Genomic DNA, 19,151 nt, shown 5'->3' on the forward strand with positions numbered 1-19,151 from the left:
TTGTGCTCTGACGTGAACTGTCAACTGTGGGACCTTATATAGACAGGTGTGTGCCTTTCCAAATCATGTCACATCAACTGAATTTACCACAGGTGGACTCCAATTAAGCTGCAGAAACATCTCAAGGATGATCAGAGGAAACAGGATGCACCTGAGCTCAATTTGGAGCTTCATGGCATAGGCTGTGAATACTTATGTATATGTATATGATTGGTGGATTGCTGCAGAGATGGTTGTCCTTCTGGAAGGTTCTCCTCTCTCCACAGAGGACCTCTGGAGCTCTGACAGAGTGACCATCGGGTTCTTGGTCACCTCCCTGACTAAGGCCCTTCTCTCCCGATCGCTCAGTTTAGATGGCCGGCCAGCTCTAGGAAGAGTCCTGGTGGTTTCGAACTTCTTCCACTTACGGATGATGGAGGCCACTGTGCTCATTGGGACCTTCAAAGCAGCAGAAATTTTTCTGTAACCTTCCCCAGATTTGTGCCTCAAGACAATCCCGTCTCGGAGGTCTACAGGCAATTCCTTTAACTTCATGCTTGGTTTGTGCTCTGACATGAACTGTCAAGTGTGGGACCTTCTATAGACAGGTGTGTGCCTTTCCAAATCATGTCCAATCAACTGAATTTACCACAGATGGACTCCAATTAAGCTGCAGAAACATCTCAAGGATGATCAGGGGAAACAGGATGCACCTGAGCTCAATTTTGAACTTCATGGCAAAGGCTGTGAATACTTATGGACATGTGCTTTTCAATTTTTTTATTTTTAATAAATGTGCAAAAATCTCAAGTAAACTATTTTCATGTTGATATTACGGGGTGTTGTGTGTAGAATTCTGAGGAAAAAATCCATTCCATTTTGGAATAAGGCTGTAACATAGCAAAATGTGGAAAAGTGATGCGCTGTGAATACTTTCCAGATGCACTGTATGTTCAGTGTATTACAGGTTGAGTATGCCTAATCTGAAATGTCTAGGACTATTAGTATTTAATCTGTTTTTGTATTTTGGAATTTTTGCGTACACATAATAGTGCTGGGAGGTATACCGGTTCATCCCGAAAACTGTTTTTTATTTTTGTTTTATGGATTTTTCTTATACCGCAATACCAATTTAAATAGCCTAAACAATGTTCGGAACGTGGTGCAGTGAGAAACTATTTAGGGGGGACCTTTTACATTGCTAAATACACATGCAATGGAGTACATGTGTTAGTGGAGGTATTGAGCGGTGAAAATGGACAGAGAACATTCAGGAACTGAAGCTGTAGCAGACGATAAAGTTGAACATGATGACTCAGAAGAACTTTTGCCGAAAAAAGGAGCCATGTCTGTTGACTGGAGATACTTTGGTTTCAAAAGGTTGGATGTGGACCAAACAACTATTTCCTGCAAATGTTGTCACTGGAGGCGGCAACATGAGCAATTTGCTGCACCACCTTAGCCGCAAAAATGCTTTCGTGTACCATGAATGCATGGAACTAAGACTGGCATCAACCACATTCTCCAGTAAAACTGAAAAAGCTAGAGGATACTCAAGTCAGACGTCACTTGTAGACACGTTTTTCTAGAGATACTGCCTGGATCGAGATAACCAACGCCATTACAATCCATATAGCTAACATGTCAGTGGACAGAGATTGTTAACATTAACAGAAAGTGTAGTTGGTTTGCAAAAATATTTACTATTTATTCGTTTTCTAAGACATTTTCAGTGCAATGCAACTTATGACAAGCACCTCTGGATATTTCACTAAGTCTAAATGCCTCTTTGGAAGGTTGAAAATATGTTGTTAAAATTATAGTTTAAGTTGTTTGCAAAATTTGTTCAATAAAAAGGTTCTCTATTTTGACTGCAACTGTCATGCAATGTCATTCCTTCTTTTTATTACTTCCACCACCTTGAAAACTATCACTTTATAGGGCCATGCAAACCTGTATTAAAACTTGTGTGCACATTAAAATGTTTTTTTGTACAATGTACTATTCTCATGACAGTGGTTATTCTTAGCCAGTCCACTGCAGTAATTGCAGTGGAAAATGTGGTTAACATCCACTCATGCATGGGAAAAAATTCAGCTGAATACCTTGACACCGGTATAATTTTGAAAAACACCGTGAAATAGAATATTGGTCATACTGCCCAGCACTAATACATAATGATATCATGGGGAAACCCTTGATCAAGTAGGGAAACACAGCCAAACCAGCTAAATGACGACTCACATATTTTAATAATTCTTATCACTAAGACATTATAATAATGTGCATTGATGTGACAAATATATTAAACCATAAAAGTGATTAATATTATGTACAGACTGTATTTTGGTTCCCGTTTAAGGAGGGAAATGCATTGTATTTGCACTAAAGATTTTTCTCGGGGAGCTGGCCGGACGGAATATCTTAACCAAACTTCACTCCATCATGCTTGCTGTACTGGAGGTTATTAACTAACCAATGAGTTGGTCCTTTCAGTTTTTGTATGATGTGGGTGCACATAATTAAGACATAATGTTTCTGCCTACATAAAAGGGCAGTTTGTAGCAGTGTCCATTTTTCCTAATGTACTTGGAGCAATTTAGTGTATTTGTTTTGCAATAAGATCACCTAGTGAGAATGAAGATGCTTTTCTTAACCATAAGCAGTGACATTCCATTAATGCACAAAGTATCTGTAATTTAAAGTGTCACACAATACTTTTGAACGCAGGTGTTATTGTGTGACTCCACTAGAGACACAGAGCTTGTCAATTGTATTTCATTGCTTTGTGGATCTCTAAGCTCCATGGGAACTGCCCCCCATCTCTATCCCACTGTGAAAGATGAAATCTGTTTTGAATATGCACATATATTATTCACATCCACTTATTGGCATAAGCATATTTTCATACTTTAATCCAACTAAAGTTTTATGAAAGAGACGCTCAGTTTTGTGGAGTATTTTGGATTAGAGATCCCAGATGGGCACTGAAAGCTATCAGCACATTTAATTATGTGCTACAACTTATACCTTATACTTTTACTTATAACTACTATGGGGTGCCCAGCAAGCCAACAAACATGACTTCAGTAAAGATTTTTTAAAACAGACTCACTAGCAGTATCCATGAATGATTTTTAAGCAAAGAAAATTTTTACTTTACACCAATAAATTGCCCAGACTTTCACCCTTACATCATTATGGGATCCCTGTAGCAACGTCTCAAGCAGAGTTAATCTGCTCCTTTTATGCCCTCAGAAAGGTCATCCTGGGTTATGCTAGATCATCTATGCTTCCTGGCTACCTTCTGGGACATGTTTTGGGATATATACCCTTAATTACTTTCTGAAAAGACAATCCTAAAAGTAGACCAGATTTTAGTGATTCTCTTTTCTGTCCATGAACATAGGAGGTGTAGCAAGCTGTGACTTAATTTAGTTTTGTTTTATTTAACTGTCTGTTACGGTCCAGCATTTGTTTAATTACTGTTTTTTTAACATCATATTACCTTATTTAGTGTTTCATCCTCCCATACACTTAAAACCACAATATACTTACTCTACCATCCCCCTCAATTTTCAGTAGTTCATTTTTCCAATTGTCTTTCAAATAACCTTTTAAAATATTTCTTTGCTATATTCATTTTGTGAAAGCAGTATGTTCAAAACCAGTAATTTTATTCAGTTATATAATAACTATTGCCGCTATATTTTGACCTATGTTACTGATGCATGAAATATGGAAAAAGTATCATTGAAATGATTGAATCCCACTTCACTAGCATGTAAGTACACTAAGAAAACCTTAAATAGTGTCTATTTATCTGGCATTTTATAACCTGCGTACCCAATTCAGAGTTACAGAGTTTGTGCTAAACCTGGCAATCCTGACCACAAGATGGGAATAATCACATAAATCAGTAATAGTGTGTAGCACGTCACTTGGATAATCTGTAACACTGCTACCTCATATTCTGTATGATTTGGCATCTGGAATTAAATTTGACAGTAGTTCAATTACTTAGATTGGATTTGGTTATATCCATAGCTTTTCTATAACTCTACTTCCAGTATAATACAATTCCTTTGTCTATTAATTAATAGGCCTATACAAATAAAAAGCTTATCTTTTTAACTTCCAGAATATTCCTTATGGAGCCTGGTATGTAAAGATCTTCTTTTGTGTGGTCCATTTTAAGCAACATACCCTTTCTTAAGTATTCCTTTCTATAGCACATTTCACAAAACTAATTTCTGTTCATGGAGATGTCTGTTCTCAGTTTCAACCTTTATGTTCAAGTTTAAAAGTTTCCTTTTCTATGCTACATTTTTATATCATCTGTAACTGCCTTTGTGTGCTTTTTATTTACGGTTGTTCAGTATATTCTTTTGCTATATTGTTGATAACTACTGCAATTGTTTTCTGTGCATATGTACGTTGAATTAGTTGGAGTTCAGTGAATAGATTTCCAAATCTGATGAGGAAGTAGCATAGTTGTGTATTATTTTTATCATTTTTGTTTCTCTTAGCATGCTGTTTCCATTATTTCTTTGTGTTTCATCTCATTAACTAACTAATTGACTAATTCCATTCCGCTGTTTCCTGTAAGCCTCAAAACCTTTTACCTTAAAAGACCCTTTCAAATTTTAGTCATTTACATTTTTACCATAACAAAACATTCAGCAATGAAAAGCTTAACTGAAGTGTAAAGCAGGTGAATTATAAAACATTTGTGAGAAGTAGCCCGTGGGGGACTGCAGAAAAATGGAAGAAGGCCTGCTGTTTAATCTGCTAAGAGCTGAGTAAGAGCACTTATTAAATGTCATTGTGCCATGTTACTGTCTTTTGCTGAAATGTTCCTTTCCATTTTATAGGAAATGCTACATCGCAACAGGCCCAGCGACCAGCTTTCATGGATTACTTCGACAAGCAGGATTCAAAAAGCAAAGCACATGAAAACTGCAATCAGAATAAACAGGAACCATACCACATAAATAAAAATGTGTTTCCAGATAACTGGAAGGTTCCTCAGGATGGAGACTTTGACTTTGTAAGTAGAGATTTTTTTGCTTAAAATCTGTCCCATATATGAAGGGAGATGTCAGGTCTTTTGATTCTGTAAAGTGTCATTCTTTAAACTAGTACATACACTGCATAAACTAGAGAAATAAACCAGCAATTAGTATATTTCTTTTACAACTAGGCTATGTAAGTCAGTATCATGAATTTGTACATGACTACACTAATAAAGTTAGGTAATATAGGTTATATAAGTATGAAGAGAATATTCAGCTAATGTGAACAGTTAATATTACCCTAATTGCTATTCCACACTGATCAGTGGAATACTATTTATGGTATATTTTGATAAAAAAAGCAGCGCAATAGGTGAATACTATTATAAATGTTTCTGTCCACTGAAACAGCATAAGTTTTATTACATCTATGAAACTATAGAGGATTGATCTCAATAGTTAAACCTTGTACATGTACATTTGTGTAACATTAGTTAAGCAAGAGTCTTACCAGTGGTTTTAGACATACTGCAATTTTTGTAAATACTTTATTCAGCTTTCTGTGTAGTAAATCACATTTTCTTAATTTTATCAATTCAAAACATGATTTCAGATGTTATTCGTAAAATGCATAATTAATGTTAAATCACCAAGTAAAGGTAAATGCAGTTATCTCAGTACTAACATTTCACTGTACACTGTTTTTTGGATACCTAAAAATGACTCCTAAACCTACTGACGCTGATTTTTGAATACCTAAAACATAAGTAATTCAGTTTTCTTCTGTTTCCATTTGTTTTCCTGTAGACAGAAGTGTTTATTGAATCTATATTCTGTGCTGGTTGGTTAATATTATAAAAGGTCTATAAAATGAAGCAAAGCTGATCAGTTTTGTTAATTTTTTGATACTGCTGATTAAGGTCTAGTTTATCATCTAACTATATTCAGAATAATTCAGCATATTTGATATAGCTAAAGCATCTGTCTGCTTCTCTATGTATTAAGCTAGGAATAACGTAGATGGAAAGAGATCAGGGCTGACAGAAAAGCATTATGGTTAGGACCAGCATTAAGGACTACTTGAAATTAGAAATGATTAGTTGTTGTAGTGATTGATAATTTTCTTACTGCACTATGAAAGAAATATGGGGCAAAAAATGAGTTCTATATTTAATTCATCAGACACGGACAATAATGAGTACTTTCATCCAAAAAAGTTCTTTAGTAAATGATTTTTACCATGTTGACCTTATTAATACGGAGATCAAAACAGTTGTTCATTTCATAGTTAATAAGATCTGCTCAAATGAATGTACATACAGAACATAAAACATAGCCAGATGCCACAAGTGTAAAACCATTCTACGTTACATATTCAAGTTCAGTTTATTTTTTGTACAGCATTCTGTACCAGGCTGTTTTATAGTCAAGCAGTATGCTGTAGGAGAAAGTACAGAAGTATACAGTAGTCAATTTTAAATGTGCAGTATATATGTAATAAAAAAACAGGAAGCTAATGGGTGGTAGGCATGTTGTGAACATATAAATAATTAATCATTATTATACAGTATATTTGGTATGGCAATCTAAACTTGGAGCCCTTGGAACCCTAATCAACATGCAGATTGTCTCTGATATCACTCTGTATCTGTTTGTACTGTAGATTAACTGTAATTTTAATTTAGTTTAATTTAATTGTAATTTAGTATCACCTGTAATATTAAAATATTACACTGTTATCTATCATGTAGTATGTCTTAGATGACAGTATAAGTGCATTGCTAGATTAGGTATCAGCAAGCTTTGCAGAAATCCAGCTAACCTTTTCCTTGGACATTAGGCTGCAGAATGCATAGCATACAAATAGCACTGAGCAGTTTAACACTAGAATTACCAGAGCCTACGAAAAAACTAGTAGATCCGTCTAGATAAAGAAAAGTTGCAAGTAGCCGGCTATTCTATCCCCCACCGACTTAGTACGTTCACAAACTTCTCTCAGCTCATGCCTTGATTGATTATTTGGAAATGAAGTGGAGTTTTAGAGTGGAAATAATAGATCATTATTTGGAATACACGCATTTCACAAGTGTTCCATTTCTACAGTAATCCGTGTAAACACATTTTTAAAACAAACGTTTTTCATATTGTAGTAGTAAATGACAAAATGTAGGCATAAACTATATAAAGTATGAAGCCTGAAGTCCACATATCAAGGAAACACTTTCACAAAAGGTACAAATAGAACAAGTATGCTTTTATTCAAAAATATAACTGCAGAGAAAAAGCCGCCTTAGGATGCCACATTGACACACACTTACTACAATTTCCACGGTAGCATAATGGTATCAGCTGCTGACGAGTAATCAAAAAGTCATGAGTTCGATCCCGCAGCGTTGAATTTTGAGAAGTAAACTGCTCTTAATCTTACTATTTTAGAATAAAAACATACATTTGATTTCAATGTGTAACAGACAGTGTAATTTATGATAATTGTAATGAGTTTTTTTATTATTTTATTTTTATTCACTTTTCATTCTTTCAGTCGTGTTCAGGATCCTTCCCTACCCAAGACCCCCCTAACCCAGGAGAATGCTGTTTCCACATAAAGATGCGCTATAGCTCTGCAGCGTACTTGTGACTGCATTCTCGTACCAATGCTTGCGAACCGAAGTGCCTGTGTGCACTTTTCGTGTCATTACACGTCTATTTTTTGAGCATGCCCGTGTCGCTCAAACACAGGAACATATTTGTTGGTGTACAAGTATAACAAAACAAGTGCACTTTTATTCTAGACTATAAGTGAAGAAAAAATAAAGCAAGTTATAGAAGGCGGTTGATACGACAGCTTGCGTGGTGCAATGCTAAGAACTGCTGATTTTCAATCCGTGCTATATAAAATCATCCCATTCAAATATTAACAATTCCCACACACCCTTCCTACATTTACATGTGTACTTGTTGCAGTGTACTCATCTCTGTGTGCTATGGTTCCTATTACACTGAATGAGCACCTGACATTGTACTTTCTTCCCTATATTAATAACATTCGAGCTATAGCGCGTCTCCAAATAAATCACATTTAAGCTATAGTATGTCTTTATGTGAAAACAGCAGTGTCAGATGGGGGCCGTGAACGCGACTGAGAGAATGGAACCGAATTAAAAAAAAAAAAAGCTAACCTTTACAATTATCATGCATTTACACTGGCTCTTACAGACTGAATTAAATCAAATGTATGTTTTTATTCTAAAATAGTTCAGTACATGCAATATTATTTGAAAACGAACAACGTCAGATCGGGTTTGAATACACGCTGACACTGTTACAGAAGGAGTCAGCTTATTCAGTGCAGCAGTTTCAACGCACAGTAAATGCAATATTATTTGAAAATGAACAGCGTCAGATCGGGCGCATATTCAAACCCGATCTGATGCTGTTCGTTTTCAAATAATATTGCATTAGTGCGATGATGTTTTTACATATATTGTCTCTTTCATTCATCTTGCGGTTTGTAATTAGTGACCGCGTGTTTTTTCCCCAGTCTTGCCAGTTCGCACATGTTGCTGTATGGTGGTGTTTCTTTTGTACTCCAGGACATGCAGAGGACAGAATAGTACAGAGCAGTGCTATATGCAATCAGACAGACAGACAGGCAGAGAAGGCACTAGATATATAAATAAACAGGGAAGGCACTGTATAATAGATATATAAAAAACAGCTAAGGGGATAGATATATAGATAGGTAGGAAGGAAAGGCACTATATGATAGGCAGACAGGGAAGCTCCTATATAATAATAAAATTACTGTTATTGCCATATAGATAGACAGGGAGTTCAGGCAGGCAGAACGGCGAAGGTTAAAGATAAATAAATTTTCTCCCCAGCGGGGAATCGAACTCGGATCTCTTGAAGTACAGCAAGTCTTCTGCGCTCTAAGTGACAAAATCTTAACCAGTATGCCACGGAAGCTGTTGTAAAAGTCTTGAACCTTTTATGAAAGTGTTTATTTGGTCTTTGGCTGTCAGGCTTCACACATTTTATAGTTTATGTCTACATTTTGTAACATTTATTACTAAAATATGAAAAAGTTTCTGTTTTAACATTGTGTTTACACAGATTACTGTAGAAACGGAACACATATGAAATGCGTGTGTTCCAAATAACAATCTATTATTTCCACTCTAAAACTCCACATCACTCCCAGATAATCGAGGCATGAGCTCGGAGAAGTTTGTGCATGTTCTGAGTCAGTGGGGGGATGGAATAGCCGGCTGCTTGCAGTTTGTTTTTATCAGCACATTTACAGGACAAAGGAGGCTGGCGGAGAGGTGAGAACGGTTTTAAGAAGCGATTTAAGGTGGGACGGATCTACGAGTTTTTTCGTAGGCTCTGGTAATTCTAGTGTAAAAGCAAAGTACTTCCAAGCACGTTTTTGAACTTCATTGTAGCATTTAATTTAAAACCCTTTGTAGGGACAAATAGTCACAAAAATTAAACTCTGTTATGTTGTTTAAATTCATATAATCTGTTCACTGACCCTTCAAGGACACTATTAATTAAGGTTTGACTTCTGTCATCTCAATTGTTTTTAAAAATGGATTCTAAGAAAGCAGGCAGTGTGTAAGGCAATAACTATAACTGGTTGAATGAAGAGGTTGTAGTGATGGTTATTCCTGTGGCTGACACTACCTTCTTTTTTACTTGGACATCAATAAATGTAAACTGAGATGAACTGGGTAATAATGACACACACACTGAGCAAGGGTAGTTGTAAACAGTGCACACTGCTCTTATTTTCAAACAAAGCCTTCCAAAAAAATAAATAAGTTAATAAATAATCCCAATGCAAACAGTGTTCTTGTGGAGGCTAAAATAATCTAATAAATAAATAATCAATCAAACAGGTTAAAAATTCAGTGTTAAAAACAGTTAGGATCAATGTTTTTAAAACCATCGTGAGCCTCTGGGCTTCCTTCTAAAGCCAGTATCTCCTCACCCTTTCAGTTCTCTTCAGCAAGGGGAGACATCCACTGGCAAGCACAGTCACCTTTTTGGTCAGTCTGGCTTGTGTCCTCTAATAAACCCTTGCCATTCAGCATGGGATCCTGCGAACCATGCTCCCTTCTCCTGCCACCATCCCTTGGCATTCAGTAGGAGTCATATGGAGCAGTTGGTTGCTCCTGCTTCTTGAGCGCTCAGCAGGAGTGACCCTGCCCTGTGTGCACTGTATATTAACTACACCCAGTGCCACCATCTAGCTGATTGCATCCACACTGCTGCACTGGCTCTGCCATGATCCTCCCTTTTCTTTCTTTCCTTTAACCTCCCAACACTTTTTTTTTCATTGTCTCCTGAAGTCCTGTTTACAACCCCATTGTGGGCCTGCTTATGTTTACAGTTAATGAGGAAAGGTTACCCATAAAATTATAGTAAAATTTAGTATCAGTATTATTTAATCAGTATAGAGAAAGGGGCCTGAAAATTCCAATTATGTGAAGGGTCCATGTAATGTTTTCTTTCACTGTGTCTCACAAGTAAGATGTTTGCTCATTATGCATTGTTGAACTGGTTGAGAATTTTGTGGAACAGCAGAGTAAGTAGATAATATATTACACATGATAGACATTTTGTTGAAAGCAGGAAGCATTTCTTCAAAGAGAAGATAGTGGAAATCTGCAACAAACAACATCTAAAAATAGAAACAATCTTCTGGACTGATTCCATAATGTTCTAAGACTGTTACATAATAATAATAATAATAAAAATAAAAGAGTTTCTTAATTTTAAATAGTCCCTTCTCATCTGTAAACTTTATCTTGGTTGTTAAGGCTATGTAATTGAAAAGTATTAAGTTTAAAATAAGTGTAAAGAAAATAGTAAATCAAACCCCTGACAGAGCGAACATACAATGAGATCTAAAATTAGCAAGTATTATTTTTTAACTTATAAATCTACACTCATCACTCACTAAGCATGCCTTCATATGCACTTGTGAACTCTTTGTCTTTTATGGGCAAATGTCCCAAACCTCAGTTTTTGTGTAAGTTGTCATGCTGTTTTACAGTAATGCTGTGGCATCTTTCTTTCCTTTGCTACTTTTATATTTATCTTTCATTTACCTGTTCAGCTCAGATGGCACAAAGATAAGGTGTGACGTATATGAAAACTGTTTTTTGGGTCTTAAACCTGCATTATAGATGCAATTCCAGGTACTGTATTTTAGGAGCACTTATTTATTTGTTAAAGCTGGGAGTATCAGAAAGGTAGATTTGTCTGATGTTATTTAATTCCAGTTTCTAGGTGAAGGGATATAGTTTTAAATTAGGTTTATTTCTAAAAACATTGATTTTTTTTTTCCTCCAGTAAGATCCGCTTTCTATGTTATTATATTTGGTATTGATTTTATGAGAAAAGGATGAAAGATAACTTGTATAAAACAAATTACTAATGGAACCCTAACCTAATGGCTATAGATATTACAGCGGAAAGGTGTTGACTTGGGTTACTATATCATCCATAGATATTATCTCTTTATTTCCAGAACATCATTCATTGTCTTTGCAATCATTGTGAGAGTGTTTGTCTTTGAAAAGAAATAAAATCATTACATTGTAGCACATCAAATTTTTTAGCTTATCAGCAAACCCATTTCCTTGATTCTCATAAGCCCCTAAACAGCAAGTGTATTTCTCTGTGCCGAGTCACCTTTGTCGAGTTCACATCCTCACACTTCATTTATCTGGCAGTGTCAGTAGCAAGTTTGTAGATTATAAAGATGACGAACTGAAACTTTGATTCTGATTCTCTTTTAATAGTCCATATTTCAGTTATTTGTTTTCCCTCTTTATTATTGGTGTGGTCACTGATATATTAAAAATGTGTAGGCTGCTGTCATAATTTCTGGAAGCAGAGCTAGAAATAGCAAAACTTTGAGTGCATTATTTCAAAATTATAGAAATGCCCATCCATAAATGTACAGTAGGAGAGATGGGATTTATCCTCACAAATGAGGAAAAAACCGGCAATCTAGTCATTTCTCACACAGGTGGATAAATGTATTGTTAGTCCAGCTTTTGCAAGCAGAATGCATACTTTTCAGTCATTTAATTAGAACTTTTGAATATTTTTGCTTAAATTAGAAATGCAAAACATTTGTAAATCACTGAGGAATTTGTTGCTCCTGCTAGGTTATGACAAAAGTGTTTTGATATTTTTAGGTAAGGTAGGCAGAAGTTTTCAATGTAAGGGTAATTATACTCGCTGATTTTAGCAGCAGAGAGTGTATTTTGTATGTTGATTAACACATGCAAGTAACACTTTTATTGTACACGTAACCAACCATAAATCAATGTATAAACTGTATAAATAACAATCTATTGCAAAAGGTGAAAACATTGTTGGAGGCTGAATACTGTTTCTATGGACTCTAAAGTTAGACAAGGAGATGGTAAGATAAAGAATATGCAGTTGTTTAGTCTTATTATATTGAAGCAGTCCCATCTCTTATGTTCCAGGAATATGGTGACAGCAATAATTTCATAAAATCAGTGAACACTCACTACAGATGTAGTGTGACAATGGTGGTCTAACAATGATTTAATCCAAAACCAGGACTTTTCATAAGATATGTTTTTCCACTGGTAGTTCAAGGAGATAATGCATTGGTACAACTTTGAAATTATGATGGAAGATAGTGAGGTTAAGTGGGCTGCTACTTTCTTAAGCATGCAGCACATCACATGACTTCTAGTTGGCAGCTGCTGAATCTTGTCATCTTGAGGATGTCAGATTACATGATTAAGAGACGCAAAGGATGAAAAATTGTACAACTCTATGTTGGAATTCTAAAGTATTGCAAGCTCGCTAGATGCTGGCAACCAATTCATGTGCGGCCTGACATCACCAGTGCCTGTACAGAGGCTTTCAAGGAATAGATAGTTCAGTAATAATCTCGTCTATTTCATTTTCCTTTTTCAATTTTGTCGTGGTATGACAAATACAGCACAGTACAATCCAATACAATTTATTTTTGTATAGCCTAAAATCACACAAGAAGTGCTGCAGTGGGCTTTAACAGACCCTGCCTCTTGACAGCACCCCAGCCTTGACTCTCCAAGAAGACAAGGAGAAACTCCCAAAAAAAACCCTAGTAGGGAAGAAATTAAAGAAACCTTGAGAAAGGCATTTCAAAGAGAGACCCTTTTCCAGGTAGGTTAGGCGTGTAGTGGGTGTCAAAAAGAAGTGGGTAAATACAATACAATACACAGAACATAATACAAGTAATCCTCAATAGAATATAAGAGTAAAATAAAAATATTACAAGTGCAGAGCATAATTTAACAGTAGATGATATCACATGATAGGATTTGAATTTGTTTAGAGTTCTGGAGACCCCAGCCATCAAGCTGCCTCCCCCTGTTGGCCATTCCACAGCTGAGACAGCTCTGGGCCAGCCAATACGATGAAAGGATCCCTCTACCTGATAATTCCTGCAAAATCCTCTATCAGAGATGACTTTACCTTAGGCAGGCAAAACAACTTGGCAGATGGGCATTGGCACCAAGTGCCACATTTGAGTACCGAGAAGAGAAACAGAATAGGTGAGGGTTAGTAACAAATTATAACTATCATATTACTCATGTTTTAGTGCTAATGATTAACAACAGAGATGCAGTCTGTACAGTTAATCAGCAGCTCTAGTCAGAGTGTGCTAAACTGAAGTAGTGAGTCTTCAGCCGGTATTTAAAAGCTGTGACCGAAGAGGCATCTCTTATAGTAGCAGGCAGATCATTCCACAGTTTAGGGTCCCTGTAACTAACAGCTCAACTGTCCACTGTTATTTTATTAATCCTTGGAATCATAAGCAGACCGGCATCTTGAGATCTTAATGTGCGCTCCGGTTTGTAAGTCATGATAACCTAGTATAAGTAATCCAGCCCTTGACCATTTTAAGGCTTTATATGATAAAAGGAGGATTTTGAAATCTGCCCTAAACTCAACCTGGAGCTGGAGTAAGAATTTAAGAACTGGAGTTATGTGTTCATATTTTCTTGTTCTTGTAATAATTCTTGCAGCAGCATTTTGGATTAACTGGAAGCTGTATAAAGAACAGTTTGAGCATCCAGTGAACACCGCATAGCAGTAGTTAATCCTACAAGAAATGAATGCATGAATTCATTTCTCAGAATTCTGCTTATTTAGAAAGCACCTTAATTTCCCAACATTTTTAAGATGTAAGAAGCATGATTTGGACAACTTTCTAATGTGTGCTTATATGACATGCTGGAGTCAAAGATAACTCCTAGATTGTGGGCTGATTCAGTAAAATTAATGGTGATTCCAACAGAGTTAAATGATGACAGAATATTGTAGTGATCAGCATCATTCCCTCCATTGATTAACATCTCTGTTTCTCCTGTGTTTAAAGACAAGTAGTTCTCATCCATCCACTCCTTTAATTCACTAACACAACTAATTAAAGACAATATCGGAGAAACTTCTTTTGATCTAAAAGTAAGGTAAACCTGGGTGACATCTGAGTACAAGTGAAAATGAACATGATGTTTTCTAATGATAGATCCCAGTGGAAGCATGTAAAGTGAAAAACAGTAAAGGTCCCAGTATTGAGCCCTGCGGGACACCATTTCTCACTTCTGTGTATAATGATGGGGTACTGTCAGCACATTTCTGAACTAAACCAGGCAAGCACAGTACCTGTGAGCCCAACGTCATTTTCTAGCCTGTGCAGTAAAATAGAATGGTCAATGGTGTCAAACACTGAGCTTAAGTCTAACAACATAATTATAATGGATTTTCCTTCATCAGAGGATATCAGAATGTTGTTTACAACATGCGTTAGTCCCATTTCTGTCAAGTATTTTAGAGAGAAAGGGTAAATTTGAAATGGGCCTATAGTTATTAAGTATATGTGGGTCTAGGTCTGACTTTTTAAGTAATGGTTTAATGATGACACTTTTAGTGTATCAGGTACTGTGCCATGCAATAATAAACTATTAATAATGTTAAGAATAGGTGCTGCAAGAACATCCATTACACTTTTACGAGATTTGTTGGCACTGGATCTAGGGAACAAGTAGTAAGTTTCATTTTAGAAATTAAAGTCAAGACTTCCTGCTTGGTTACAGGATTAAAGTATTTCTAAAGTGATGAATGCAATGTGAGACAGGGTCTGCCAAGCTAGTATGCGGTTTGCACTGTGATGCTGAGATCTATGATCTTATATTTTTAATTTTCTCATTAAATCTATATATATAATTCACTAAGGCAAGACAACCATGGAAAGCACGCCAGAAGGGGCGTGGATTCACTGAGCTGCCGACAGGTAAGACACCTATGGCGCACACAGGAAGGTGCCACGCCCACCAACTCCTGGCACCTCTGAGCCACGTTGACTGTTCATAGAGGCATGTTTCTCGCAGAGGTGAATCGCCATATGCAGCGTGTAAAATGGTTTGCTAGGGGTATCCCATGGGATCCTTAAAACAATTCTTTCCAACTGAGGTTAAAACACAATGAAGTAAGCAGTCTTTAAAAACCAAGTTTTCGGTTGCGATGCATGACCGCGTGCACCATAGCAAACTGTTTTACACCCTACACACAGCAATTTGCATCCGCGACAAAAATGTGTCTTCTTCACTCACGGACAATTAAATGTTGCTCTCTCCAGAGTTCCATCTTTTTATTCACTTTCTGTTGTATGCTCAAACCCTCCCTTTTTAGACAACTGTGCCTTTCCAGAAGTGTTTAACCATCAATGCAGCGTTTGTTATGCCGCGGCTTTACCATTGTGTTGTATTTTGCTCTCTCCAGAGTTCCATTTTTTCATTCACTTACTGTTGTATTCTCACACCAACCCGTTTTAGACAACCGTGTCTTTCCAGAAGTGTTTAGCATTCAATTAATAATTATGCATGAGATTGAGCGTGTGTCTACCTGGCGCAGAGAGGCATGGGTAAGCCATTGAACCCCATTCAGGCAGCAAACCGTGGAATTCCCACTAAATGCGACTCATACGCCTTCACTGGTTGCCCCCCTACCCTTTGTGCACACCCCCCTCCCACCTCGCTAATACCGTGCTCGGGTGTCTTGGTGGATTATATATAGCCAAAACCGCACAGAGCAATGAAACGTCTACGTGAGTCACAGGTGCATCTGGACTGTGTAAAGACGACGACGACTCCAGTGAAGAGTTGGAGGTGGGCACATGAGCGGGCAGTGCATAATGAACGAGAAATCAGCAGACTAGCATGACAGAGGGAGCTGAGTGGACGTCCTCCTCTCCTGCCGTTCCACAGTTACTTGCATCCCTCCGTCTGGCAGGAGAAGGCGCGATGGGGGTCCACCAGTTTCAGTCACGGACGATTGTGTGTTGGTTTGTTTTGTGCATTGTTACAATGTTGCTTTTCTTGCTGATTTATTACCGATTTTTCAAATGTTAATTTTCTCCCTGTGCTTAAAAATCATTAAAAAATCAGCCTGATTATGCGGCGTATGGTACGCCGCGGGTTGGCTAGGAAGTTTATTAAGTCTGTACTGCTAATATCTGTTGGTATTTTCCATTGTGGATCTGAATTCCCATTTGTTTAGCCACTGTTTAAACAGAACCTGAGAATTTTTATTATTGATATCTATTGTAGAATAGTAGTCTGAGCGAGCTTTAAAGAGAGCTTTTTTATATTTTTTAACACTCTCTGTCCATGCAATTTGGAGGACCTGCAGCTTTGTTATTCTCCATCTGTGCTCCAGTTTTTGACACTTTAATTTAAGAGCTCAAGTGTTTTCAATAAACCAGGGAAAGTTTCTATGGCTTTAATCACTTTTGTTTTAAGCGGAGCCGCTGCGTCCAGATCTTCTTTCAAGGTCACAGTATAATGTGCTGTTTGCTGATCTAAATTGTTTTCCACATCTACATTTGTTGTTAACTGATCTAAATGGTTTTCCATTGTGCTTCCGGGTCAGCATTCACTGGATCTTAATTCTTGCACACACAGAGCCTGCCCCTGCGATTTAAGACAAAAGCATTTGATTTTCTCAGTTGTAGGCTGGTCTAAACATCACTATAACTAACATCGCTAACACTATCACTTGATATTAGGCATATCAAACTACAAGCCTGGCACTCATGAAAGTATGCTGCAACTGCTCCGACTCATTAAGCTTATGTATACTACACAAATTCTTTGCCTGAAAATTGCTGGAAAGGTTGGGTACTGTGACTGGGACTTTAATGAATGGAAATATTTTGTTGACCCAGCCTGAGAATATTATCAGTAAGCATTAACCCTGTTTTAGCATCTAGATGAAAAAGGTTTAGACTAGGAGCTACATTGTGACTGTGGTTAAATATTGAATAAAATTCCTGATGCTGCAGAGAAGAAAACTATTGGAGAGATTTCCTGAGAGTATTCTAGGGGTAAGCAGGAGGTGTTATTGAAGATGTAATATAAAGGTTGGACTTGGTATATGGAACAGTTCTGTCTTAGAGAGGTCAAGAAGAAATGTATATATGCATAGTATGAAAAAAAATCTTATTTTATTGAAACTGGGCACACTATTTTCAGCGAAGATTTTGCTTCTGGCATTAAGATTAGAGATTTCTGGTGTTACAGTTTTAGATGCAGGCTAATGTGTATCCCTGAGGTGTATTGCAACAGCTTTTACAGCTTGCTGTGAAAAGGAGTTATTGGTGTCTACCTGCAGTGAATACATTGATTTAATGTACAATGTAATTCTGGCTCTCCAAATGCCATGATTAATGCAGGCTTTTCCTTTGTTGCTTCTCAAGGAGATCTGACTAATGTTTACTATCCTTTGAGCAATCTCAATAGCAGGATTAGTTTCTTGTACAGTGTACCTCAAATAAGAGTAGGCCACTTACTTAATCTGTTAGAAGTTTTGTAGTTCAATAACATCTTCCTATTTTTAGAAGCATTTCTCCATTCATATCTGATGTACTTGTCGAAGCTGCCATAAGGGAAAAGATTACAGATGCTGAACTCTGAATATTGCCATATTGCCAATGTGAAATTCAGTTTATGGGTGAAAAAAATGTAGTGCTTCAGCTTGATAAAATTAAAAGTTGGCACATTTAATTCAAAGAGAAATACATGAAATATGAATGGGTAATGAGACATAGTTGCAGTTGTAAATGAGAAGTAATTATAGCAAATTTAAAGGATATATTCCATATTTTAAAAGCCAAAGAGGTTTTGACAGTCAATGAATGTATTTATTAGTTATTGGAAATTGAGTTCTTAAGCTAAGTTTTAAATAATTTTTAAAATAAATATCCAGGCCAAATTTTCTATTAGGGACAAATAAATTTGTTTGTCCTGGCGTAAGACAGAGGTTAAGCATCTGTCTCCCCAAAGCATGTTAGTCACCCCAGGTGTCAACGAGAACTGCCTAGGCAAAATTAAATACAAATATTGATTTGTATTGGATAATTACTAAATATAGAACAGGTACACATATGAATGCAGATTTGTTAAAATACACGGGTAGAAACTTCCTTGGAAGAAAGTTTTCTTTAGTCTCAATTGTTAACTGCTCACATATTTATGAGCCCATCCAATTTACAGACATAGCCATCCCAGAGCAAACAAGTAGATTTCCTGGATTGTTTAAAATCTATTGTGATGATATAGACTTTCACATCATCATGTGAGTCTTGTTTTATTCTTTCATTTTACACACTTCATTATAACATTTTATATGTGAAACGTTGCAGTTTTGTGGCTTTGTTCACCATAAGCAGACTCTTTAAGTTCTCTGGGATAATTGGTTAGTCTTAATCAAAGAAATTTAGTTAGCTGTCCTGGGTTAGTCAACTTTGTTTGCACTTGCATTTAACCTGCAAATGTATTGGTAAATCAATTGGATAGCTCAAAATATTTAAAAAAAAATAGTTCTCGTTAAATGTCAACTACAGGAGGCTTCTGAGAACACTTCTGATTTTTGTCGATATGAGGTATTTTATTGTAGCAGCCAATTGAGACATTGTCTCAAGGAGAATATGCTTTTTGTGGTGCTTCATTTCTCAAGAGACATTTTCTGGTGTTTGTGTGATTGTTTTAAAATCTGAAAAGAGCCAGCCGCACGTTGTTTGTGTGTGTGTGTATGAAGATTGGGAGTGCA

General features: G+C 36.6%; 1 protein-coding gene across 3 annotated transcripts in view; it reads left to right on the forward strand.

Moving 5' to 3' along the window:
- The window catches only part of stk3 (serine/threonine kinase 3 (STE20 homolog, yeast)), a 425,887-nt gene that overhangs the window by 299,335 nt on the left and 107,401 nt on the right, over positions 1 to 19,151 (forward strand). For all 3 annotated transcript variants that reach the window (XR_005630645.1, XM_039736187.1, XM_039736186.1), the window contains exon 10: positions 4,854 to 5,029. Coding sequence is in view for 2 of the 3 variants with exons in the window: in XM_039736187.1 (XP_039592121.1) it covers positions 4,854 to 5,029 (176 nt within the window). In the remaining variant the exon portion in view is untranslated. The remainder of the gene's footprint in view (positions 1 to 4,853; positions 5,030 to 19,151) is intronic.

The sequence above is a fragment of the Polypterus senegalus genome, chromosome 15 (assembly GCF_016835505.1).
Source record: "Polypterus senegalus isolate Bchr_013 chromosome 15, ASM1683550v1, whole genome shotgun sequence".
NCBI lineage: Eukaryota > Metazoa > Chordata > Cladistia > Polypteriformes > Polypteridae > Polypterus > Polypterus senegalus.